General features: G+C 57.8%; 5 protein-coding genes across 12 annotated transcripts; 3 read left to right on the top strand and 2 right to left on the bottom strand.

Moving 5' to 3' along the window:
• Nucleotides 1-180: 180 nt before the first annotated feature.
• On the bottom strand, nucleotides 181-4,717 carry VPS51 (VPS51 subunit of GARP complex). Its single transcript, XM_072639054.1, has 10 exons — nucleotides 4,447-4,717; nucleotides 4,210-4,339; nucleotides 3,777-3,923; nucleotides 3,432-3,651; nucleotides 2,617-3,334; nucleotides 1,937-2,152; nucleotides 1,201-1,419; nucleotides 906-1,027; nucleotides 734-821; nucleotides 181-588 (listed from the first exon to the last, which is right to left on the bottom strand). Exons 1-10 carry the CDS (start codon nucleotides 4,642-4,644, stop codon nucleotides 328-330), a joined length of 2,319 nt encoding a protein of 772 aa, XP_072495155.1. The 5' UTR covers nucleotides 4,645-4,717; the 3' UTR covers nucleotides 181-327.
• Nucleotides 4,718-7,880: 3,163 nt separating this feature from the next.
• On the top strand, nucleotides 7,881-8,645 carry TMEM262 (transmembrane protein 262). The gene is made up of 3 exons (XM_072639120.1): nucleotides 7,881-8,112; nucleotides 8,196-8,295; nucleotides 8,484-8,645. The coding sequence occupies exons 1-3, from the start codon at nucleotides 7,894-7,896 to the stop codon at nucleotides 8,558-8,560; spliced, it is 396 nt and encodes a 131-aa protein (XP_072495221.1). The 5' UTR covers nucleotides 7,881-7,893; the 3' UTR covers nucleotides 8,561-8,645.
• Nucleotides 8,618-11,960, bottom strand: ZFPL1 (zinc finger protein like 1). 2 transcript variants are annotated; one of them, XM_072639108.1, is made up of 8 exons: nucleotides 11,854-11,960; nucleotides 11,509-11,628; nucleotides 11,247-11,358; nucleotides 10,097-10,290; nucleotides 9,941-10,010; nucleotides 9,716-9,859; nucleotides 9,327-9,456; nucleotides 8,618-9,144 (listed from the first exon to the last, which is right to left on the bottom strand). In XM_072639108.1, the coding sequence occupies exons 2-8, from the start codon at nucleotides 11,608-11,610 to the stop codon at nucleotides 8,958-8,960; spliced, it is 939 nt and encodes a 312-aa protein (XP_072495209.1). In that variant the 5' UTR covers nucleotides 11,611-11,628; nucleotides 11,854-11,960; the 3' UTR covers nucleotides 8,618-8,957. The 2 variants fall into 2 exon arrangements, with proteins under 2 accessions (XP_072495209.1, XP_072495210.1); XM_072639109.1 differs by having other exon boundaries at nucleotides 11,763-11,881.
• CDCA5 (cell division cycle associated 5) lies at nucleotides 11,820-19,853 on the top strand. 6 transcript variants are annotated; one of them, XM_072639068.1, is made up of 9 exons: nucleotides 11,820-12,237; nucleotides 12,386-12,468; nucleotides 13,041-13,103; nucleotides 13,185-13,247; nucleotides 13,328-13,390; nucleotides 13,898-13,957; nucleotides 14,327-14,380; nucleotides 15,485-15,931; nucleotides 18,154-19,853. In XM_072639068.1, the coding sequence occupies exons 1-9, from the start codon at nucleotides 11,820-11,822 to the stop codon at nucleotides 18,232-18,234; spliced, it is 1,332 nt and encodes a 443-aa protein (XP_072495169.1). In that variant the 3' UTR covers nucleotides 18,235-19,853. The 6 variants fall into 6 exon arrangements, with proteins under 6 accessions (XP_072495169.1, XP_072495172.1, XP_072495171.1 ...); XM_072639071.1 differs by lacking the exon at nucleotides 13,185-13,247; XM_072639070.1 differs by lacking the exon at nucleotides 13,328-13,390.
• A 472-nt stretch (nucleotides 19,854-20,325) lies between these two features.
• On the top strand, nucleotides 20,326-22,604 carry LOC140524529 (uncharacterized). 2 transcript variants are annotated; one of them, XM_072639111.1, is made up of 4 exons: nucleotides 20,326-20,812; nucleotides 20,903-20,967; nucleotides 21,341-21,451; nucleotides 22,433-22,604. In XM_072639111.1, the coding sequence occupies exons 1-4, from the start codon at nucleotides 20,465-20,467 to the stop codon at nucleotides 22,461-22,463; spliced, it is 555 nt and encodes a 184-aa protein (XP_072495212.1). In that variant the 5' UTR covers nucleotides 20,326-20,464; the 3' UTR covers nucleotides 22,464-22,604. The 2 variants fall into 2 exon arrangements, with proteins under 2 accessions (XP_072495212.1, XP_072495211.1); XM_072639110.1 differs by having other exon boundaries at nucleotides 22,265-22,604.
• Nucleotides 22,605-23,424: the final 820 nt, after the last annotated feature.

The raw sequence follows: 23,424 nt of genomic DNA, 5'->3' as shown, positions 1-23,424 counted from the left end.
GCTACGAATCATGGAAGCACCACATGTCCCAAGTAATCAGCCAAAGGGCTTCATGGAGAGTGAGCTGGTTGCTCTGCAGTCACCGTGGACCCAAGGATGGAAGACAGTGGCCAGGCCTATGACCTGGAGTGAGGGTACATACCCCCTGCTGCCTCAAAGAAGGAAATCCAGGGGACACACTGGAGAATACATTTTTATTTGATGAGGAAAGGTGGGAAGGTAGATAGACACTCCGAGAGGGGAAATGATGACCAGTCACATCACTGTAGGGAGAGCAAATTCCCAGGGCCTGGCCAGGGAAGGTGAGTGCATCAGGGAAGCCTGGCACTAGCCCCGCTCACAGATGACCTCCACCACACTGGGTTCCATGGGCACAGGGTCGAGACACCGCAGGGCAGCCGAGGCCACCACCTCATCCAATAGCACGTGGACAAGCTCCTCATCAGCCACGAAACGCCACAGGTAAAGCTGGAGAAAGTGGCAGTCCACTTGGACCTGCTGGAGGCCATAGCGGCCAAAGGTGCGCAGCCGCACACACTCCAGCAGGGTCTTCAGGCTTATCTTGATGATACCAGTGAGGACAGACACCTGTGGGAGGGGAGGGGATGGCATGGACAAGGTTAGTAGGGGGAGGACAGACTGTTAAGGAGGGGGCTCTCGGGGTGATCTCAAGGTCACAGGGTGAGAAGGGGGGCGAATGGGAGAGAGTGGAAGGGGCAGGGTCCTCTCAGACCTTGTTGAACTCCACGGGGCTGAAGACATCGATGCGCTCCGAGAACAGCTTCTGAATGTTGCTCAGAAGGTTGGTGTCCATCGGGGCACTGGCCAGGGAGAGTAGGAGGAGTCAACCCCCAGTGGCTCCAGGCCCCAGCAGCCCCCTACTCACCAAGCTCCCTGGGCCTCACCTCGGGGTGTAGCTGGGGGCATAGCGGCCCTGGGGCCGGGAGCTGCTGTACACGGAGAAGGTCCTTTTACTGGAGTCGCTGCTCTGGGCTCTGCGGACACCCTCCTCATACAGAAGCCCCACCTGTCAGGACATAGTTGGCTGGTGGGGCTGGGGGGCTGTCCAGTCCCTAAGTGGGGTACCCCACCTCCAGGCAGCACCAGCTCCTCTTTTAAAGCAGAGGTTGCCCGAAGACAGGTAAAGTAGGTGAGCTGCATATGACCCGCTCCCCTTTACCCCCTCCTCAGCCCCAGTACCTGCACATCAATGGCGGTCGTGTCCTCCACCACGCGCTTCATGACGGCCCGCACATTGCGGGGCTCCAGTGTAGTGAGCCAGTCGCGCGTCTCCACACTCTTGCGCAGCATCTGGGACACCACCAGCCCCTGCACCTTCACGTAGTGGGTCAGTAGCCTCCGTGCAGTCTCTCTCGCCTCAGCACACAAGGTGCTCACTGGGGTCACCGGGGAATGGTCCTGGGGAGAGGACATAGAGTAGAGAAGGGGCCCTTCAGAATACCCCAAGGCTGGAGGCACACAGCAACATGGAGGAGGGCAGGAGCCTGCTGGGCCTCAGAACACCTGAGGGCAGCCCATGGCATTTCAAGCATGTGAGCTTGGAATCAAGTCTCTGGGTTCAAATTCTGACTCAGCCCCTGGCTGCCATAATCCACGTGTCCATGGGAAGTTTCCCTAAGCTGTCTAGGCCGCAATTTCCTCCCACCTTAAATGAGGGGTCTACACCATCCTATGAGGCTGACCTGAGGCCCAAATGACAGACTGACAAGAGGTCAAAGGCAGAGCCCACCCATCTAGGTCATCCAGGGGACTCAGATACAAATCCTGGCTCTGACACTTTCTAGGAAGTGCTTTCTCCTCCTCAGCCTTGGTTTCCTGGAGTTATCAACAAGGCCAGTAACCCCTGACCCATGTCCTTCACGTAGTGTCCCGACAGTAGCTACACAGAACATCCGAGACACTTCTAGGTTGTCACCTGCCCAAGAAACTGCTCATCAGTGAGTGTGAGGATGTAGGAGATGGTGGAGGTCTCATAGTCCAGGCAGAGGCGGGAGAGCAATAGAAGCAGAGCTGGGGGCGTGGCTCCCCCCTTCTCGCCCGTGCTGTCACAGAAGCCTCGAGCCGTCTGGCACATGGAGCGAATGAACCCCACAATGAGGCCTTCACGAACGCCCTGGCTGCAGAACTCACCCTGGAAGGAGACGTGGGGGCAAGACAGTTGGGTGGGTCACCTGGGGGATGCAGGGGGCAAGGCAGGGAGGAGCAAGAGAGAAGGGAGGGGATGGGCTGGGGGAGCTGGGCAGGGTTCTGCAGCTGAAGTTTTGGATGGGGGGATCCCTAAGGAAGGAAGCAGGCTAGCTGCCGGGGGCAGACGGGTCTCCTGGGCTAGGCGCAGAGAATGGGGAAGGGGATGACAGGTGTGTGTAGGGGGAATGAAGGATCTGACCAGCTGGGGGACAGAAGAGCCCTAAGACATTCTCTTTGAGCCTTTCTCTCTCCAGAACTGTAGTCTGTGAGAGGTCTGGAGAGACCGCAGGCCTGCCCAGACACAGGCAGAATTTAACCCCACCCCATGGGCTCTCTGGCCCCCACATAGCCCAGCTGATGACTGGGTTTACCCCCTCCTCCACTCATTCTGAAACCCTGGGCCCTCACCCTGAAGTAGGCCTTGTTGGAGAAGGACACGTCCTTGGCAGTGAAGAGGTGCACAGCAGCCAAGGAGGCCTTGATGTGGCCCAGGATGGCCCCGGACACTGAAGCCAGGAGCTCCCCCAAGCCCGGGCCCTCCTTGCCTGCCAGCCGCGGGGCAGCCAGGGCCTGGCGTACATCTGTCAGGCAGCCTGCAAAGGCTGCACACAGGCCCTGCAGGTGTTGGCCCAGCCGCTCCCGGGCTGCCCGCTCCACGATCTCAGTGGCCCCCTCCGTCAGTCCTGCTGTGGGCAGCATCGTGCCTGGGGCCCGCAGGCGCCGGTGGAAACGATCCAGGGCCCGTACCAGGAGTGAATTGTCCCCACTCCCCTGCTCTTGGGCCAGGCGCTTCTCCACGAGAGCAAAGTAGCGGCTGCCCAGGTCTTGGGCAAAGGCCACCAGCTTCTCCACACCTGCTGGTCCCTGGGCAGAGAAGAGCTCCTGGTAGGATGCCACCACCTGGCAAAGCCCACTCACAAAGCCGTTACCACCGCGGTCAGTGAACTCCAGTACATCAGGGGCTGGCGGTGAGGGGCCCAGCTCGGCCTCCAGGCTGCCCAGCTGCCCTTCGAGGCGGCCCCGGGCGTGGGCCAGGAACTCCTCACACAGCTCCTCCGCAGGCTCCCCCAGGGCCAGCAGTAGCTCCACGCACTCGGCCAGCTCTGGGGCCCCCGCCCCACCATCCCTGTGGGGGAAGACAGAGGTGAGGCCCAGCAGGCCCCACCTGGGGTCAGCCTGGCGCCGCAGGTGAGAATGGGGGAGAGGGGCCCCCCCGCGGGCACCTGAACTTGTGCCGCAGCTGCTGGGCCAGGCCGGCGGTGATGAGCTGGCAATCGTCCTGGATGGCCCGGAAGGAGGGCAGGTGCTGGTACTGCTGCAGCGCGGCCTGGGCCCGGCCCTGGTAGCGCACCGCCTGCCCGTAGGCCCCCAGCTCCACGCACTTGGTGAGGCGTGAAGGCAGCTCAAACAGGAACTGGAGCTTCCTCAGCAAGGCGTGGACCCCTGAAAGGGAGGGAGGAGGGGCGTCTGAAGCGGTGCACAGCAGCCAGGGAGGCCTTGATGTGGCCCAGGATGGCCCCGGACACTGAAGCACCGCCCCGCCCCAGGCCCGGCCCCCTGCTGCGCACCCGCCAGCTTGGTGATGCGCTGGTGGCGGTCCTGCAGCGTAGCGCTGATGCGGGCGCTGAAGTCCGTGATGACCGCCATGGTGGCCGCCAGCCGGTCCATCTCGTCCTCCATCTTCCGGAAGTCGTTCTTCATCTTGCGGATGGTGTCTGCGGAGGCCGCACCCTCAGTCTGGAGCCGCCCCCCAGCTCGGTCCCCAGGTCAGCCCCGGGGGTGGGGTGCCCCGCCCACTTCAGCCCCGCCCCGGCCCCGCCCCCTCGGAGAGGTCCTGCCTAGGGCCCAGTCTGGGGGCGTGCCCCGCCCCTCCGGCCCCGCCCCCCAGAGGTCCTGCCTAGGGCCCAGTCTGGGGGCGTGCCCCGCCCCTCCGGCCCCGCCCCTACCACGCCCCCAGAGGTCCTGCCTAGGGCCCAGTCTGGGGGCGGGCCGCCCCCTCACCCGTGGCACAGATGAACTTGTTGTAGTTCTCATAGACCAGGGTCTGCATGTCGCTGTCCAGCGCGCGGATCTGCCGGACCATGTCCGTCTCACTGTCCATCAGCTGGGCCAGGGGACACTCCTTCCTCAGCTGGGGGGAGCGCAGAGAGGGGCCGTCAGTGCGGGGGGGGCGGGGTCATGGGGCACCCAGTGGGGGGCTGCGGGCACGGAGGCACCCCGGGGGTCGCCCGGCCCCACCTTGTCCAGGAACACCTCCGGGTCAAAGTGCGCGCCGTTGAGGTCCGTGGGGTCCCGCGGGTCGGGGGTCGCCCCGGGGGCCGCAGCCTCGGCCTCGGGGATTCCGTAGTACAGCTTCAGCATGCCGTGCGCCTTCCGCCGCCGCTCGGGCGCCTCGGGCTCCTCCGGGGACGCCCCCGGCCCCGCCGCTGCCTCCATCCCGGCCCTGCCCGGCAGCCAGACAGCCCCACCAGAGCGCAGCCGCCCACTTCCGGGCTGTGGGGAGGCGGTCCGTCTGGAAACAGGTCCCCCGGAAGCGCGCGGTCCGTAAGCAAAAGGCTCCCCCTCAGGATGCGTGAACGCGAGAATGGTTCCGGCGCCCCTGGCGGCCACGGCCGCGCAGGCGCAAAGCGAGGCTAGCGCAAGGCGACTCCAGGCCAGCAATTCCCCAGGCCTGGGGAGAGGAGAGGCAGCGGCGGAGCCGTAGGGCAGGGAGTCCGAAAAAGCCGGGTTCAAATCTAGCCTCACACTCGCTCGTGGGGTGAGCCTGGTTAAGTCATTTAACCTTTTTGCCTCAGTTTCCTCAGCTGTAAAATGGAGATAACGCCTCCACTGTAAAGTGCCCAGCGCAGCGGCTGGCACCTCGTCGGTCCAGCTGTGGGGGCGAGGCCTGGTGGCAGAGGCCAGTCACAGCTTCGATCAGTTCTGGTTCTGCCACTTAGGGGACCAGTTCAGCTGGAATATCAGAACACAGCAGATCATTGTGAAATCAGCATCCACCCAGAGGCTGGGCTGGCCCGGTGGAAGAGGATAAAAGTAACCTGGACCCTCTAAACACGGCTGTGGCACAGTGTGCCTCCTTGGGATGGAACCTTCTTCCAACCAGCCACCAACCCCTCTGTGGGTCTCCCTTTTGGACTATAAGCCCCTTGAGGACAGGGATCCCTCAGAGCCTGGCACAGAAAAGGGCCTCACCAGTGTGGGTCTAGTTAAGACAATCTGAAGTGAGAGTCTCAAGGGGCCCGTGCCAGTCCTAGACTCAAGCCACAAACCTGTCCAGGGAGTGCGAAGGCTGCACAGGGCTGGAGGCCCCCTGCACGTCCTCAAGGGGCTCCTTGGGTACAGCAGAGGTAACAGCCCTCACTGGAAGATAAGGACAGCCTGGACTATGGCCTGCTCTAACTACTGCGGAGTCAGTCGGGGTGGAGAAGGGGACACCCAAAGGAGAACCTTGCTAGCCCTCAACTCAGTGGGATACTTCAGGATAGGAATCGTCATTAGCAAATGCCCACAGTGGGAGTAAACATTTTCCTTTTGGAGGATGAAAGCAAGGCCAGAATGACTTCGAATGCCATGCTAAAAACATTTAGCTAGCCTTGATCAAGTGTTTAACTTGAAGCATGAAGTTAACATGGTATGGGAAACCCCCTGACTTGGAGTCAGAAGACCAAGGTGAGTCCCTGCTCTGATTGTCATTCCCAGCTTGAACATGCCACGAACTCTAAGACACCAAGACTGGGGATTTCAGGGGCTTGTCTTCAGACTCCACAAGGATGGTCTGTTTCCCCCTGGCTCCTGGACCAGAGACTCAAATTACTTCAAGTCCACCTGATCCTGGTCTCCAGAAAGGACATCAGTGTTCTATGGCTCCGTCTCCATCCTTCCATCCTTGCCTCTCAATACAAATGCTTCCTTGGTTACCCCTCCCTGAGCAGGCTCTTCTCCCATACCCATAGTGTGTGGCACAGCAGCACCAGTGCTTTCCCATGCTTAGAAATCACACCAAAAGCATAAATCATGATCAAGCTCACTCCAAGAGTCCCCTGACCCTGGCCTCTCCTAGCTTCTCCTGGGGGTGTTGGGGGTGTGGGGGGATACATCCTACTAACAGGCACAAGCTCTGATGGATGCCTGATGTGTGCTCAGCCCCAAGGTCCCTCTGGTGGAGATGGAAGGGTCTAGGATATGTCCATGCAGGACCTTGGGAATCTAAGGAAGACAAGCCCCTGTTCCCCAATCTGGGGAGTATTTAATGCATTGCCAGTAAGGTGTCCAGAAGAAGCTAGCCAAGATGGTAAAAGGCCTGGAGACCGTGACTTAGCAGCATTTGTCAGCTGGTGACCTTTAGCCTGGAAAAGAGAAGGGGGGGAGGGGCTCGGTCAAAATAATTGTCTTTAAGTACTCAAAGGGGCGTCTGAATGGGTGAGCAGTGCAGAGGTGCTGGGCTGGGTGTCCAAGGAGTGGGACAGGCAGGTACAGCCTCAGGAGTGATGTCCCTTTCTCCTAGGAGAGGCGTCATAGATATGATTCTGACTCATCTGGACCAGACTGCTAAGGTCCTTCCCAACTCTGCCATTCCGCTGGGCGATTAAGAGCTGGGAGAAGTTGGCATGGGCTGGTTGATGCCTGCTCCTTGGAGGGGAAAAAGTGAAGAGCACCCAAACCTGGCGAATTGACCCAGGCATTAATGAGCAGGGTATGCAGTGGGCCATGTAAAGGCTGCATGATGGGAAAAGGTTGGAAATGAGGTGGGATGGACACACAGGATGACTGGCTCATGCATTGTCTCCTCTGGGTTTAGGACCGTGAAGTGCTGGGCAGCAGTGAGGAAATACGGGAGCAGCAGACACAGGCTTAGTCGGATTGGCAGCTCCCCTCTGCATCCCCACACTGCTGCCCAGTCATTAGACTGCCCCAAGCCCAGCTCCAGGCTAAGCCTTAGCACTGTCCCTATCTGAGCAGCTGCTTCTCTGGAGTTCTCCCAAATAGGTGACCCCTGGCTGAAGAAGCTGCTGAGGGGAGGCATGGCCTTGGAGGCCTCCCAGCTCTGAACTCCTAACACGACCATAAAAAACCCCAAATATCAGTGGCTTTCCAGCACCTGCAGAATCCCATTTAAACTGCTATATTTGGGGTCCCTTTCCAGGATACACGTCCACACTGCCCTCACCCACTTGCCCACACCATCCCTCTGGTCTCTCTCTGAAGGCCCCTCCCCCAGAAAACCCCTCCTGACATCCATGTCCTTCTGTTTGGGGGCCTCATGGCTCTCCCAGTGGCCTGGCATCCTTCTTGTCCTCTCTCTACCCCATGGTATTGTGGCTTGTTTATGCCAATGTGTTCCCAGCCTTCCCACCACTGAGTCATACTCAGCCTGGTGCTCCCCACCCCTGGCTCAGGGCCTACGAAACAGAGCCTTCACATGTTTGCTGAAGTGGGAAATGGGGACCTTCTGGATTCTCCCAGGGAATGTAGATGCCTGTCTGACGATATGTGAGCGTCTACTGCCAGACACTTCTCCCTTGGGTGACTCTTCCCCAAAACAGAGCAGGGTCTTTTCAGACAGGACCCCGGCTAGGGTACACGGGCAGTGGGCAAAGGGAGCTGCCCTATCCTTGCTCTTTCCTTTTGCCTCTGAGTTCTAGAGCGCTCCAACCATTCTAGTGCCCATTGTGGCTCCCGTGTTCTATGACTGCCTGCCTCCAGTGGGCTGTCTGGTGTGGCTCTGCTGCCATGCGCTGGCGTGACAGGATCACAGTCCTCTTCTTCCCACCAGGGGTGGTGCTGACTCTGGCAGCACTGTTGCTCCTCATCCTGCATGTCAGCATTTTTGCCAACGATGTGCACCATTTCTGCATCACCCGCAACTTCAACTTCATGAGTTTCCACAGCACCATCATTGTGCTGGTAAGCGAAGGTGGGCACAGGTGCCAGGGAGTGAGCAGGGCAGGCAACAGTGGGCAATGCCATAGCGGCCTGTGGCACTCCAGTTCTCACAGGTGATGAGCATCTGGTGGGCCTCCCTGGGGTCACTCTTCGCAGAGTTGATTGAGGACAAAATTCTGAGATGTTTTGCCCTGACCATCCTGAGTAAGTATGGGGAGGCTGAAAGTGGGGGCAGCAGAAAGGGAAGCCAGAGGAGGGGGTAGTAGGGATCCCTGCACCTGTACTGGGAGGGTATGGGAACAGGGGTGAGCCAAATCCTGAAGAACACAATTACTGGGCTTCCCAAGGCACAGGGATGCTGGAGACTACGTCTAGCCCCTCTCTCTTCCCAGTGCTCAACACAGCCATGTTTATCAACCGCCTGACCTTGGAGTTCCTCACCATCAACTACCGGGAGGAGAAACACTGAGAGGCTGATGCAGGACCAGGCTCAAGGCCCCAGGGAAAGAAAGGACCTGGGCTTGGCTTTAATAAAGTCTGTCATTTATTTTCAACACCACAGCTTTTCCTGAGGGAGAGGGATTATTGAGGGGGAAAAGATGGGTGTGGGCTGGTGCTTTGGGGACACTCCCAAGGAAAAGCAGGTCAGGGGACAGAATGCAGCCCCAAGTGAGCCCCAGAACCTCAGCAGCGACAGCCAAAAGGCCCTCATCCCCTCAAGTTACTGGGGCTTTAGTGTCTCAGGAGACTAGAGTGGAGAGAAGAGGGATAGGGAGCCAGCCCCCCCTGCCCCACACAGGCCACAGCTCTCCTCCCAGTTCAGTGGGATTCCCACCAGAGGTGAGGAAGGAAAAGAGGGGTGGAACTCAGGCTGGGCCCACGCGGATGTGAGGGTTCATGAGAGGATCTAGGTTAGGGTCACTGTCAGCCGCAGCCCGGCCCAGGCGGGACATGAGAACGAGGAGGGCCAGAAAAGCCAGGGCTCCTATCAGAAGCAGCAGTCCTGCCCTCTGCAACAGGGACAGGGACCGTTTTCGGGACCCTGCTCGGCTCCTGAGGGGGAAAAACTTGAGTCAGGGGCTCTGCTCCTGGTCCTGCTCAGGTCCCACCCTCTACACTCCTGCCAGTTTTTGTTCCTTCCCCTTCCCGCCTCGAAGCCAGCTGTCCTGCAGGTCTCCTCCCTGAGACTTCTACGTTCCCAGCCCGTCTTATGGCTACCGATCCCCACTACATACCTAAGCAGCTGGGCTAACCAGCCCAGAGCAGGCCTCCGGCGGTACTTGTCATCATCGCAGTCACCGTGGGGGCCGGGGCCAGGGCCCCGACCCACCTCCCGGGTATCATATACTTTTCGAGGAGCAGAGGCTATTGACAGGGAGCAGAAAGGGGAGCATAACAGAGGAGATCTTCACTGGCTACTCCCCCACCCTTTCCTTTCCTGGCCCCAAAAGGAAGCACCAAGCCAGCAGATAGCAGCTAGGCTCTGGCAGTCAGCCCCAGCCCCAGCGGGCCAAGCGCAGCCTTTCCTTCCCCTCCTCTTACCATGGCTCACTCCAATCCCTGTCAGGGTAGAAGGGAGATACACCTGGGACCCATGTCTTGGAATCTTGTCCCCAGGCCTCACCTGTCAGAGGCTCAGGGCTGCCCATGTGGATGACGGCATGCTGCTCAGGCCGGCCAGGGGAAGGTGGAGGCCGAGACGGTGTGCTGTAGAAGGCTGGAGTGACTGAGGAGGGGGTTTGTTGTTCTAGCCCTGAGGGGCTGCTTGCTGAAAATGAGAGAGCCATAAGAAGGAGAATAAGACACACTTGGGGTGCACAAGTAAAAAGGTAGTAGCACTGTTACTCACTATGGAAGTTGGACCAGTCAGAGAAGCCAGAAGTGTCCGGGGGCTCAGGGGCTGGAGCTGCTTCATCAATCTGGAGCAAGAAGACAGAGGACCATTAAGCATCAGCATCTTTATGGGCCCCCCATGCCCTCCTCCTCCCTGCCCCAGGCCTCTCACCAGTGGGAGGCCCAGCCCAGCTCGGGCCCAGTTGACAGTGGCTAGCTTCTCCCGCAAGGCAGTGGCCACAGGGCCCGCAAGGTTGGCAGGGGGAAAGATGGGGCCGTTACAGCTGGGGCATTGGTAGCCCGCTGGTGCTGTATTTCGAGGCAGCTGGGCAGCTCGTTCATTAAGGCATGACCAGTGGAACAGATCTTCCAGGACGAGAGAGTAGGAAAGGCAACAGAAAAGACATTCAGACCAACACCAGAGGAGCCCTCACACTTCCCCACTCCTCCCTACCACTCAACTTTCCATCTTTCCCAAGCCTACACAAGACTTGAGACCATGTCCACTGTCTCCCTCCAGGGTGGGAAATTCTAGATTCCGCAGCCCAGGGAGTCCACACACACAGAAGCACAAAGATTAAGTGCTCACCCAATTACCTTAGTTCTTGGGGACTATCTAAATAACCCAGGAGCGATCTGAGACAACAGACTGCTTATCTCTCTTGATAACCATATAACCTTTGCGTTTCTAAAGCTCAATACAAATACTTCTCCTCTGTGAAGCTTTCCCTAATACTCCATGACCAGCACAACCCCTCCTGGGGGTCTCACATAGCACTTAGGAGAGGCAGCATAGCCCCATGGAGATGAGATTTGGGGTCAGAAAGACTCCAGAACCAAATCTGGCCCCAGCCGCTCACAAGCTTCGCTACGTTGGGCGAGTCACTGTATGTTTTCTCATCTCCAAAATGGGAGTGAGGACATGTCCTGTACCAACCCTACGGAGTTTTGAAACTCAATGGGAACTGACATTTAAAATGCCTTTTCAAACCTAAACTGTGGTGTCACAAGGCAAAGGGAGTAGGGCAGGTGTGGGTGAGGACATTCCCTCTACCATGCAGGCCGGCAGCTTCTCTGCAGCTAAGACTGAGAGGGTGCAGTCTAGACATGCGAGGGGCCAGGTGACCTGCCTAGGGATGCCAGCCAGGGTCTTCCTACATAGCTCTCTGCAGCTGCCTGGCACAAAAAAAGACCCTACAAGGTGAATTTTGTGCACAGAACCTCAAACTGTGCGGAACCATGAGCTCCCTGACTTATCCTGACCCCCAGAAGGGACTCGGGTCCCTTTTCTGTGGGCCCCTGGAGGCTGGGCCAAGCCTCACCATAGCACACGAGGCGGGTGGTCTCCCGAGTGGACAGGAGAGTGTTGCAGAGCCGGCAGTTGGGGTTGTAGTCACTGTCCTGGAGCCACTGCAGGTAGGACTGGACGATGCACTGAGAAGGGGGGGTTGGAGTGAAGTGAGGTTCATTCCAGGCCTCCAGAAGCCCCCACCCCTGCCCCTGTCTCCCCAGCCCATCCCAGGGCCTTGCCCCCTCAGCTCCTGCCCCCCCAGCCCATCCCAGGGCCCCACCCCCGGCGCCCACCTTGGCGTGGTTGGCCACCAGGCAGTGCTCGCACACGTTGACCCGGTGCTCGAAGCAGAACAAGTTGGTCACCTTCCTCTTGGGGCACTTGCAGAGCCCCATGGTCTCCCGGGGGCTGCCCTGGGCAGGGGGAAGGGGAGGGTCACCTGGGAGTGCCGCCCCCGCCCTCTGGACAGGTAAGAGCCCTGCCCCAACGAGGCCCCGCCCCCAGGCGCCCCGCCCCCTCGAAGGCCCCGCTCCTCCCCTACTCCGACCCGACACAGACGGAGCCCCAGGCCAGGGGGCGACTCGCCCCGGAAGGGCCCCCGCGCATGGACTCGGAGAGCCGGGCCGGGCCCCGCTCACCGGGAGCCGTCGCGTCGCCCCCTCCTGCGGTCCCTGTTACTCTTTCTGATGCCACGTCTCTTCCGGGTGTGGCGCACACTGATGACGCCACCGCGCCCGCGCGCCCCCGCTTCCTCCCCTCCTCCGGGGGCTCAGGGCGGCGCGCGTGCGCACGGAGGGAAGGCGGGGCCGAATCCAGCAACCCCGCCCCCTCTGCCAGAGTCTTCCTGTGGCGTCACTTCCGGCTTGGCGGGGTATTCGAATATTCCGCGCTCTCCGCGTCCGTGCGCGGTTTTCTGTCGGCGCGCGAGCGGTTCGAGATGTCCGCGACACTGAGCCGGAGCCGGAGCCGCAGCCGCTCCGGGGCAGCTGGGGAGCGGGGGGGCGGCGGGGCGAGGCGCTCGGGTGAGCGGGGGCCCGGGGTGGGGAGAGGGCGAGCGAGCCAGGCTGAGGGCCCGGGGCGGGGGCGGGGGAGGGGGAGAGGAGGCGGGGCGGCCCCTCGGGACCTCCGGCCGGGCCTCACCCCCCCCCCCCCCCCCGCTTCCTTTTGCAGACCCCCCGTCCCCGCCCCCTCCTCCTTCCGCACTGCGCAGGTCCCAGCGGAAATCTGGCCCTGTCCCCGAAGCTCGTCCCCAGGTGAGCGCCCCCCACCCCAGCCGCTCTGCCAGCCCCCCACCCCCTGACCCTCCAGCCCCTCCCCTCTCTGCCAGCCCCCCACCCCCTGACCCTCCAGCCCCTACCCCCTCTGCCAGCCCCCCACCCCCTGACCCTCCAGCCCCTCCCCTCTCTGCCAGCCCCCCCACCCCCGACCCTCCAGCCCCTCCCCCCTCTGCCAGCCCCCCCACCCCTGACCCCCCCAGCCCCTACCCCCTCTGCCAGCCCCCCCACCCCCGACCCTCCAGCCCCTCCCCTCTCTGCCAGCCCCCCACCCCTGACCCTCTAGCCCCTACCCCCTCTGCCAGCCCCCCACCCCCTGACCCTCCAGCCCCTACCCCCTCTGCCAGCCCCCCACCCCCTGACCCTCCAGCCCCTCCCCTCTCTGCCAGCCCCCCCACCCCCGACCCTCCAGCCCCTCCCCCCTCTGCCAGCCCCCCCACCCCTGACCCTCTAGCCCCTACCCCCTCTGCCAGCCCCCCACCCCTGACCCTCTAGCCCCTACCCCCTCTGCCAGCCCCGCCTCTCACCCGCTGACCCTTTCTGCCTCTTAGCCTCCCACCCCCGCCCCCAGGATGACCATCACCCTGAAGAAGATCGCGCCCCGGACTGCAGAGGTGAGCCAGCGCCCACACCCCCAGCGCCCAGCCCCTCCAACTCTTGTCCCGCAGAGCCCCCCTCATTTTTCTGTTGTCTAGGCCGCCACCCCCGGAGCCCAGAGGCCCATCACGGTGAGGAAGATTGAGCCCCGGAGCCCGGAGGTGAGCGTCCTTTCCTGTCCCCGCCTCCCTCCCTGGCCCCACTTCTCCCCAGGACCCACCCCGTCTGCCTTCCTCCTCAGGCTTCTCCCTCGGTAGCCAGGCGGCCGGTCCCAGTGAGGAAGCTGCTGACCCGGACCACAGAGGTGAGCTCCTGTCTGAGCCCTCCGGCGGAGGCTCGGTTCCTTGGCCTTCCCCTCAATCGTAACAGGCAGTTAAGTGGCACAAGAAAGCTGGCAGGTCAAGTCCAGCCTCAGGTGCTCACACGCTGTGGGACCCTGGGCAAGTCACCTAACTTTTGTCTGGCTCAGTTTCTTCCTCTGCAAAATGGGGCCTGTGACAGAGGATAAAATGACGTCATGCTTCTTGCAGACCTCAGAAGTACTGGCCGTCATTTTAAGTCAAGAGCTTTTGCTAAGTTCTGTTCTAGGTGCTGGAGGAGAACCAGAGACAAGAGCAGGGATAAGTTCTTGATCTCACCCAGCTTCCATTTTATCTTAACTGTTTCTCCCGCAGCCCACACGCCTGTCTCCTTAAAGGAGATTGTGTCCCAGCCCTCAGACACAAGCCCAGACTCTCCCATTCCCACCTCCCTGCAGTTGTGGCCAGCTCCCAACCTGCCACCCTCAGCCTTTCTCATCTCTCCATCACAGACCCCTCCTTCCCAGGGCTGCAAGTCTACAGCCAAGAAGAATGTGTCCTCGCCTCCAGAGGTAAGACCTGGGAGGAAGGGGCCTGGATCTGGGCATAGTCACAGTTTACTGTGGTCACGTTTCCTTAGTTCAGGGCATGTGCTTTATGGTCCATGACTACTGCCCAAGTCTCCTGCATTGGAGCTAAACTGGGCTCTTGTCTGCCCCCTAACTGCTTGTGTTCTCCTGCCTTCCCACTGTTCTCTGTGCCTGGGCCCCCACTCTCTCCTCTTCACCTTTAGCCTCATAAATGCTACCACCTCTGGGAAGCTTCTGATGTCTGGTCATAACAGCCTGTGCATGACATTGCTCTAGCATGTCTTACTTTCTGGGTACACTTGTGATAGGTTACATCACCATCACAACCTTTGTTTCTTGTCTCCCAACTAGACTTCAAGCTGCATGAGCACAGGTGGTCAAGCTTCTCATACAGATGCTCACCAGGTGCTGTCTATTAAATGAGTGTCCTGTGTGGGACAAAAGGGGAACTAGGAGCAGGACCTTCTGAGAGACAAGATGTGACCTAACTAAGCAAATCCTTGTTAAGCCTGGCTCTGTGCTTTTCCTTGGGACCCACAGCTGGGCCCTTCTCCCAAAGAACTTCCAGCCAAATGGCAAAGGAGGGGCCTTGGTTTGTGAAGGAAAGAGTTAAAGGCTGGGAGAGCTTTGGTGGAGAAATCTGAAGGCAGATTTCACCTGAAGCATTTGGAGGGTGCGCTGAGAAGGTGGCACCTGACCTGGGCCCATCAATGGGAAGGTGGTACATACTGCAGACAGGTGGGCTGAGAACGGGAGGTAGAAAGGCACCTGTCTAGGGCTAGAATGGGGACCACATGGAGAGAAGCAATAGGAAATGATGGGCAATTGGGGGTAGGGAGTAAAAGGCTCAAATGCTCTGATTAAGTGTTTGTACCTTATTTGGTTGGCAACATAGAAGAAGTGAAGGTTTATTAGGAGACTGATAGAATCAGGGTTTTGTCTTGACTTGGAGCTCAGGCTGGCCTCTCACTTGCCCCTGTCCTCCCACACCCTCATGGAGGTCAAGACTGAATCCTCCCCAAGCACTTGACCAGTACAGCCCCTGTGCAGAGGGAGAGATGGGTCACTCCATCCCCTTGCTCACTGAGCTCCAGTGGCATTCCTTTAGTACTTTGTGTGGCATTCCTGACTGCTTCTTGCCCAGTTTTCTTACACCTGACTGCTCAATGTCATTTATGATCTAATCCTGTCTCCAGACTCTATGCCCTTGCCCTGGCTCTCCTCACTTCTGCCTCTTGGCTTCGTCCCACCTACTCTAGACTTTTCCCAGTCTCCTGCCTGAGAATGCTTTCTGTTTATACTTTGATCCTGCATGGATGTAGACGTTAGCCTTGGAAACAGGAAGTGTAATGGCATCAGAGGGTGGGTTTAGAAACGTTGCTGTTCGGTGCCAGCAGCACATCCAGGCAGCCTGGAGCTGAGGGAGGGAGAGGAAGGGCCACTGTCTACAGAGCCCCCTCCCATGCTTTTTCCTTTTCTTCCATCTTCATATCTGACTTTACTCTACAGGTTACACTTTTGGAGAAGGAGAACTCTCCACCTCTACAGGAAAATACCCACCTTGATAAAGGCAGCTCTCCTGTTGCCACAGGCCCAGCTCTGGAAGTGACCAGCACAGTGCTAGGCCCTCTGACCCCTAATGTTGTCCCCAGGCCAGATCTTATGGATGCCAGAGATCTGGAGATGTCCAGGAAAGTTCGACGTTCTTACAGCCGCCTCAGTGACCTAGGCTTGGGCTCCAGCTCTACCTCAACACCCAACTACCGCCGCCATTCCTTCTTTGGCTTTGAAAGGCTGCTCTTGGGAGAGGAGCTAGAGAATGTCTCCCCCGTGGTAAAGGAGTCAAAAAGCCAGGCAGTCGCCTCTGCCACTGAGCCCCAGAGGCCAGACTCCACTCTCCCTGGCATCATCATCACCAAGGAGAAACGCCGGAAGAGGAAGGTGCCTGAGATCTTGGTGAGCATGTCCCCTGCCTGGACAGGAAACAACCCACTCCACATCTCCCCACCAGCAGCAGCCGCTTATGGGCAGCTCTCCTTGCCCACCAGATTCTCCTCCGTTGAGCTAATCTGCTGTTTCTCTTTCCCTGAGGAGCCAGGTTCAGTCTTTGTCTACATGACAGATGCTTTCTCCCTCTGTCTTCTCTGTCTCTGTCCATCAATGCTCATGGAGGCTGACATCTCCAGTCCTCTGACCATCCCGGACATTCTCCTGGAGGTAGAATCCACTTGGCCCGTGTCCTTAAAGTGTGGATGCAGCCCTGACCACTGTACTTGAGAAGGGGTCAGACCAGGGCAGAGGACAGAGGGAATCTCTTCCCTCATTCTGGATTGAGAACCTCTCTGCAGGCAGCATAGACCCCATTAGTGTTTTGGCTGTCACATCTCCCTGCCGACTGACCTTGAACTCATGGTTCACCTAGCTCCCAGATCTAGCCCCAGTCAGTCTCCCATTTCTTTGGATGACATTCATCTTCTGCATCCCATCCAGGTCTTTGTAGATCTCATTTTCACATCTGCTACGCCTGTTGTCTCTGCCTTCATCTAAACTGTTAATCAAAATGTGACTGGGGAAATGCTAAGGAAGGTTCTTGGGCACTCACTGTCCTGAGGGTGTCTCCCCTTTGACCCTTTGAGGATGAGACAACTCTGGGGAACTGGTCACTGAGCCAGAACAGAATCCACCTGACTCCTGTCATCCAGTCCCTGTGAAAGACCTTGACAAATGGTTTGCCCTAATCTCAGTATTCTGTACCTCAGGCCTTTGCCTGATGCTACCAGCATAGTCATCCTGGCAAGGGCAAGGAGCTTAGTCTGCTGTGACTTCTTGATGTGACTTCTTTGTGGTCACTGCTTCTCTTTGCACTGCCCACAAACCATGCCTTTAATAATATTCTCTAGCAAAGTCATGCCTGTCACCAGGCCTGGACTCTGTGCATTCTGTACATGACCCCTGCATCTCCCAAGAGGATGGGATTGCACCAGCTTCAGAACTGTCATGTTCTGCAGAACTGTCATGTTCTGTTCTGTCATGTTCTTCCAGGACCTGCTGCGAGTCTGGCTCACAGAGGGGGATGGCTGGTCCCCTTCCCATCTCCTTTGCTGTCTCAGGTTTCCATTCTTGTTCTCTTTTCCCATCCTGAAGATCATTCTCAGTAAAGTCTAGACTTCCCCCCCCCCCCCGCCCACCTCTTTTGTCATCATCCCACACACCCTAAGCCCTAATTCCAGCCCTTCCTCCTTAGTGGTTTCTCCTTCCCTCAGCCTGCCTCTGCTCACTTTGAGATCTACTTCTCCAGGCTTCTCTCGGAATGTTAGGTCTCCAATACCAGCTCCCAGACCCTTTCCTGGCCATGTCCATGAACATGTAGGGAGCTCCCCCATTTCTTCCTCTTTGGGTTCATGTGTGACATCCATCACTGACTGGCTGATTCCCACACCTCTGGGGATTTGTCGTCCTTTCTTTGGAATGATGGCATCAGAGAACCTAGGTTCAAATCTTACCCTGCCTTTTGTCTGCATGGCCTCAGTGTCCTTGTTTGTGAGCAACCATGGAGGTGCCTTCTGACTTGGGCTTTCAGGTCCTGTGGAGCATCTGACTGTCTTAGCTCATGCTCGTCTTCTTGAAGAAGGAGCGACCAGCCACCCTCTTCTGCTGGTCAGAATCAGACCCATGAGGGCAGGTCTTGTGCTGTTTCTTCTGCCCCTTGCAGACGTGCTGAGTGCTGGCGCTCCTTTATTTCCTCTCTTACCCTTGACCCTCCCCCAAACACTCCCATCAACCTCCCCCTCCCCAACCTCCTGTTTTTGGCTGCTTCTGGGCTGTACTTCCCTGCATGTGGCACCATTACCCATAACCTCTAGGCCTCCCCCATTTCAAGCCAGTCATGTTCCACAGCATCTCAGTGATCTCCCTTTTCCGGGGTGGGGGGGGTGGGGTGGGGTGTCACTAATTACTTTCTGTGTGGGGTACAGAAACTGAGGTCCCTGCTTCTCTTCATTGAGGTCTTGTGAGAATTACTGACACCCTCTTCCTTTTCATTCACCCTGTGAAATGGTTGGGGTCCTGGGGGGCTGCTCTGGCTTGGCAGGGCCATAAATCCAGCCTGGGATGGGGTGGTGGCCCAGTTGGATGTTCCCCCCTTCCTGCTCACCCATCCCTTCCTCTTGTCCCTGCAGAAATCAGAACTGGATGAATGGGCTGCTGCCATGAATGCCCAGTTTGAGGCTGCCGAGAAGTTTGATCTCCTGGTGGAGTGAGGCGAATGGAGGGGATCTCTGCACTGGACTGGACTGGACTGTTCTCTCCTGTATATAGTGTTTGTTCTCTCTTCACCCCCTTATTGGAGCTTCAGCCACCATTGTTGGCTACCCCCTTTGCTCAGTGGAGATGCATCTCCTCTCCTGGGGATGCTGGCACTTGGCCTTTGGGCTACTTGGGTCCCTCTCCCTCATGGACTTTGATTGTTAATGGAGGACCTGGTTGGGGGCATCGTTGACTACCACTTCGTTACTGCCCACTTTGCTTAGCTGCCCATCCAGTAGCTGCTGTGCAGACAGTGCTTGGGCTCATCCTGATGTGTTCTGAGGTGCCTTGTCTCCCGTTTCCCAGGTTTTAACCAGGAACATAAAGGTGGCAGTTGGAAACCTTGGAAGTGTTAGGAAGCAGGCTGGGGGTGGGGGAGCAGGGCCCTGCCACTGCTGTTCATCCCATCGTTCTCCCCTCTCTTCTAGTCCCCACCAGTTTTCCTGGGATTGGGGAAGGCCTTGCCATGGCTCCTAGGAAGTAGGAACAGGTCACCCACCTGACCCTTTCTCCCTCCCAGCTTGTGTCTGTCTTGGCATTTATTTTGAGAGCCTGGGACATCGGCTTCAGCCTGAGCCCTTTCCCCCAGGGTGTCCAGGCTGCTGAGGTCTGCAGTCATGCCCTTTGTTGGGGTATGGCTTGGTGCTCTCCCCATGGGCCCAGCCCAGCCCCTGCTACTTTCTTCTAGAGAGGCAGTTGGTGAACTGATGGGATGGGTGTGTTAGGTTGAGGTGAATCACCCCTCTTAGATGACCCTCCCAGAGAGAGGTTTGAAGAGTACTGGCTTGGTACTTGACAGTCAGCTCCTTCTAGGCCAAAGCTGTACACCCCGGAAGCGCAAAGAAGACTGCTGAGCTTCCTGGCCTGTGGTCTGTTAGGTGCCCAAGGGAGGGTGAATGGGCTGCAGTTCTCCAACCATCCCCCAGGCTGCATTGCCCAGTGACCTTACTGTAGGCTCAGCCGAATAGACTAGAAACAGATCCAAATGAACGTAGTGGGTGTTATATTTTGTTTATTCTGTTAATTATTTCTCAGTTACGTTTTAATCTGGTTTACATGCACATGCACACACACACACACACGTACATACAGAGTTTCGTGACCCAAAGTGTGACTTCTGCCCACAATCCACCTTCAGGTCAAGAGGAGGCAGCTCCACAGTTGGGTTAGTGGACAAGGCCAGACTGCAGCGAGGCCTGCCAGGGCCATGGATGGCTGCAGACACCAAGGCTGCCTTTCTAGCCTGCTCATCTGGTCATTTTCTCCTGTCCCTCTGGCTGTGATTGGCATGGACAGGTCTTTAGGAGAGCTGTGTCTGGGCCCCAGCCCCAGCAGTCACCTGGGTACATAATGAAGTACCCAAAAAGGTCCAGCATTGGGGAAAAGCTGATGAGCTGGGACTTGTAGATGGAACCATCTGGACCACGGAAATGCAGGCCTTCAGTGCCCAGGCCGGGCCCTGAATCTGCCCATCTATAAGAAGGGCTCTCCCCTCCAGCAAGGGCCTGCTGTTGTAACTGCTGAGAGAAGATGGAGGTTTTGTTTTAAAAGCTGATTAAACCACTCACTTCCATCTTTGCGTTGTGTCTGGTTTCTTGGAGGACAAACCTGAGCCCAGCCAAAATCAGCTCTATGTAGAGCAACTATCAGTTGACAGGTGTTTGCTGCATAGTGCCTGCCCCCAAGCAGCTTATGTATTGGGGGGGGGGAGGGCGGGGGAATGAAGAGAGGCTTCATAGAAAAGGCAACAGAGCTGGGCCTTGAGAGGAGCCAGAGGTCCTGAGGAGTGAGGACACAGGCCCAGAGACAGTAGGAGTGTTGGGTATGAGGGACAGCACAGTGGCCAGTCTGGCTTCCCTGAGGATATATACATGAAGCTGATGGCCAGACCAGCTGTGAAAGGCCTTAAATGCCCAGAGTCCAGCTTTGATCCACTAGATTAGGCAGCCAGGGCGAGCCAAGGTCAGACGCTAAGAGGGAGGTCAGCCCTCAATAAATGTCAGTGAAGGTATTGGCATACCAAGCCTATTCCCCACATTTGGCAAATGTTCGTGGACTTATTGACCGCCCTCAGCTGCAGGCTGTTCTCCTTTGCTGGCCTCATTGTGTGCTCCCTGGACCCTGAGAGAAGTGGAGGGAGGTCAGAGCCCTAGAGGACAGCCGCCCTTGCCATCCACACTCAGGATGAGCCAGAGGCTGGAGCTCTGGGCCAAGGGGGCTCCGGGTATGGCTGAGGGAAAGCTGGAGGTCCTGGAAAAGTTCTTCCAACCTTCTTGGGCCTGGGAACAGGAGTCCTCACGGACCTCATCCTCCTCCCTGGGCTCCTCAATCCACCCCCGCCTGCTGGGCAAGGGGTCGCTGATCGGCTGCCGGGACCTCGGGGACAGGCTCAGATTCTCTGCCTTCCTAGATGAGATAACGCAGAGGGTGCTGAGTCCTGCCCAACTCCAGGCTCTGGGGTGGAGGGGTGCCCCAGACCAGCTTAGATACTCTCCTCCCCAAGGAAGGCAGAGGGCAAAGCCCCCAGGCCAGGTAAGAAAAGGGGCAGGGAGGGCCTGGGAGAAACTACCCCCACCCCTTCTCACTCCTCCCCCCCATTTCTCCAACCCTGCTTTTTTTTAGCTGATTTTTCCAGAGGACCAGCTCTCTGAGATGCAGACACAGCCAGATCTGCCTGAGACCCAAGGGTGAGTGGGGGTGTGGGAGCATGGAGGCCCACTCAGTCTCTTCTTGGGCTTTTTCCCAGTCTCCTATTTCCACCACTACCCCTTCAAACCTCCCCTCTCTCCTCATTCATTCATTCAACAAACATTTACTAAGCACATCCCACGTGCAGAGCCGGTCCTGAGAGTTGGAGGAAACCCATCTCAGAGTCTGCTAGATTGAGACACAAACAGGGATAAGTGAGATGAGCTAAATGCATCAGGGAAGGGCAAACCTCAGGTCTGTGTGAGGGCTGTACTGATGGGGAAATTAAGGAAGGCTTTCTGGAGTAGGTGGTATTTTATTCCATTAAAAATCCATGCCCCAGCCTTCACTCAATCCTCCGTTTCCCACTAGGGGCCCCTTGGACACAGGATCCACAGCAGAGGATGATGGAGATGGGGACCCAGAGTTCAGCCTGGGGCAGGTGTGCCAGGAACTGATGACCTTGAAGGAGCAGTTCTTGAGGTGAGGCAAGGATTCATGAAGCTGAGGGTCCACCCAGTACTGGGTTGTTAAGAAGTAGCCCAGAGTGGGGGGAGCCCTGGATTAAGGACCAGAAGTCCTCTGAGCAGAAGTGGGACCCTGGAGACCGTGCTGGCAGATGGGAAAGCAGGTGACACACAATGAAAAGCCCTGGGTTTGAATCTTGGTTCTGTACTTTACTATCTGTGTAATGGTGGCACATCCCTTTCTGCCTCTAGGCCTCAGGTTGGGCTTTATTTATGAAATGAGAGATTTTTGACTCTAAGGTCTCTTCTAGCTCCGAATCCCACATCCCGCAGTCCTTGTGTGTGCCTCAACTCCCTTATCCCAAGAGTTAAATGTACAGGACTTACCTTCCAGGGCTGGGAGAAAAGGGCCCACATAGCAGGAAGCACTGGACAAAGACCAGCTGTCTCCTTGGCTATCTATCCATCAAGTTTTGTGGTGTCCCCACATGTGGGGAGCCGCTGCCTGGCACATCCAGCTGCCCCGCTTTGCTTCAGGATCCAGGGGAGAAATCTAGTTGAGAGGTCAGCCAGACTGGCCAAGAGCTTCAGCCAGAGAAAAGAAGCCTGGAGACTGGGAGGAGGGAATGGGGAAGGGACGTCAGGAAAGAGGGGAGCTAGCAGCCTGGGGAGCTGGTGGGATTCCCCAAGGAGCGCTCCCCTGAAAGTCCTGCTGCAGAGCCGTCCTTCCCTAAAAAGTCGGTATCCAAGTTCAGGCTGGATTCGTAGGTAGCAGAGCCAGCTGAGAGAGCATGTGTGCTCAGAAGGCCTTCTTCTCTCCCCACCCCAGGCTGCAGGAGGACCTAGCCAGCACCCACAGGGCCCACCAAGTCCTGGAAGAAAAGCTGCAGAGCCTAGTGTGTCTCAGGGCTGGAGCCAGCCCTGAGGAGGGCAGAGGCGGGGGACAGCCAGCCCCAGCTCCCACTCCAGGCTCATACCCTAACTCTTTTTACTCCAGCCCCTCAGGACCTCGGTGTTCCTTTTCCTGAACAAGGCTCCCAGCTGCTCCCTGGGCAAGCCCAGAGCTGAGTGAGGAGGGTAGTGTTGGGTGCAACCAGGATTGAGGATCTCCATCCTCAGACTCCCCTGCCTCACCTTTAATATCTGCAATAAAGCCTTAGCCACCTCCACCTGTACTATGTGTGTGTGTGTGTGTGTGTGTGTGTGTGTGTGTGTGTGTGTGACAGGAGGTAGGGGTCACCCTCCCCAGCCCCACCCATCCTGCAGAGATGATTCAAGGACAGGTCGACATGTCCAGGGGAGCCCAATAAGATTGAAGAGATAAGCGCCTGGGAGAGGTTCTCATCCTGCTGGAAGAGATAAGGCTCTGTCCCATCCCAGGAAACAAAGAAGTGAAACACACTCTGAAAGAGGAAGAGCCTTCAAGCCCCTGCACCTGATCCTGCCCCTGCCCCCAGCTCCTGGCATTGGCCGTGAAAAGAGCACAGACTCCAGAGTCAACCCAGTCAACTTGTGACACAACTTGTGTGATTGTGGGAGAATCACTTCCTCTCTCTGGGCCTCAGTTTCCCCATCTGTAAATGGACAGGTTGGATGCTAGCTTGGAGGTCTCTTGCAGCTCTTGCTGTGGTCCTATTGTTGCTTTGGTCCACAGCAGCCATTTAGGGCTCTGGCCTGGCCTTAGGGTCAGGGCACCAGGCTGTCCAGGGGAGATCTCCTTATCTCTCAAGACCTGACCTTGGCCAGCTTTAAACTGGAGGAAAAGGCCCGGCCAGGTAGGGTTGCTGTGAGTGTATGGGGAAGAGGGGAGGAAGGGGGGAGAGAATGAGGCCTTCATCCATTAGCACTGGCTTCCTTAGGTTTCTGGAGTCAGCGCTGGAAGGTCCTTTGTGTTACAGAAACTGAGGGAAGGGACTCTCTCAAGGTTACACTGCCATCTAAGTGGCAGAGCCAAGTCAGACTCAAGTCCTGTCCTCTGACTCCGTACCC

Source organism: Notamacropus eugenii, chromosome 2, assembly GCF_028372415.1.
Source record: "Notamacropus eugenii isolate mMacEug1 chromosome 2, mMacEug1.pri_v2, whole genome shotgun sequence".
Classification (NCBI taxonomy): Eukaryota; Metazoa; Chordata; class Mammalia; order Diprotodontia; family Macropodidae; genus Notamacropus; species Notamacropus eugenii.
The sequence above is the reverse complement of the archived record's forward strand: the minus strand, read 5'-3'. Positions and strand labels throughout refer to the sequence as shown.

Excerpts from the sequence above, each read along its gene's own strand:
- CDCA5 (XM_072639068.1), top strand. The coding sequence starts at position 11,820 with ATGGACTCGGAGAGCCGGGCCGGGCCCCGCTCACCGGGAGCCGTCGCG. Across the intron at positions 13,391-13,897 it reads TGCTGACCCGGACCACAGAG|ACCCCTCCTTCCCAGGGCTG; the intron begins GTGAGCTCCTGT and ends TCTCCATCACAG. Across the intron at positions 15,932-18,153 it reads GGAAGGTGCCTGAGATCTTG|AAATCAGAACTGGATGAATG; the intron begins GTGAGCATGTCC and ends TTGTCCCTGCAG.
- LOC140524529 (XM_072639110.1), top strand. The coding sequence starts at position 20,465 with ATGAGCCAGAGGCTGGAGCTCTGGGCCAAGGGGGCTCCGGGTATGGCT. Across the intron at positions 20,813-20,902 it reads GGGCAAAGCCCCCAGGCCAG|CTGATTTTTCCAGAGGACCA; the intron begins GTAAGAAAAGGG and ends GCTTTTTTTTAG. Across the intron at positions 20,968-21,340 it reads GATCTGCCTGAGACCCAAGG|GGGCCCCTTGGACACAGGAT; the intron begins GTGAGTGGGGGT and ends GTTTCCCACTAG.
- VPS51 (XM_072639054.1), bottom strand. The coding sequence starts at position 4,644 with ATGGAGGCAGCGGCGGGGCCGGGGGCGTCCCCGGAGGAGCCCGAGGCG. Across the intron at positions 1,420-1,936 it reads ATGAGCAGTTTCTTGGGCAG|GACCATTCCCCGGTGACCCC; the intron begins GTGACAACCTAG and ends TCCTCTCCCCAG. Across the intron at positions 589-733 it reads GCCCCGTGGAGTTCAACAAG|GTGTCTGTCCTCACTGGTAT; the intron begins GTCTGAGAGGAC and ends CCCCTCCCACAG.
- TMEM262 (XM_072639120.1), top strand. The coding sequence starts at position 7,894 with ATGACTGCCTGCCTCCAGTGGGCTGTCTGGTGTGGCTCTGCTGCCATG. Across the intron at positions 8,113-8,195 it reads ACAGCACCATCATTGTGCTG|TTCTCACAGGTGATGAGCAT; the intron begins GTAAGCGAAGGT and ends GTGGCACTCCAG. Across the intron at positions 8,296-8,483 it reads TTTTGCCCTGACCATCCTGA|TGCTCAACACAGCCATGTTT; the intron begins GTAAGTATGGGG and ends CTCTCTTCCCAG.
- ZFPL1 (XM_072639108.1), bottom strand. The coding sequence starts at position 11,610 with ATGGGGCTCTGCAAGTGCCCCAAGAGGAAGGTGACCAACTTGTTCTGC. Across the intron at positions 10,291-11,246 it reads CACCCGCCTCGTGTGCTATG|ATCTGTTCCACTGGTCATGC; the intron begins GTGAGGCTTGGC and ends TCGTCCTGGAAG. Across the intron at positions 10,011-10,096 it reads CTGGGCTGGGCCTCCCACTG|ATTGATGAAGCAGCTCCAGC; the intron begins GTGAGAGGCCTG and ends TTCTTGCTCCAG.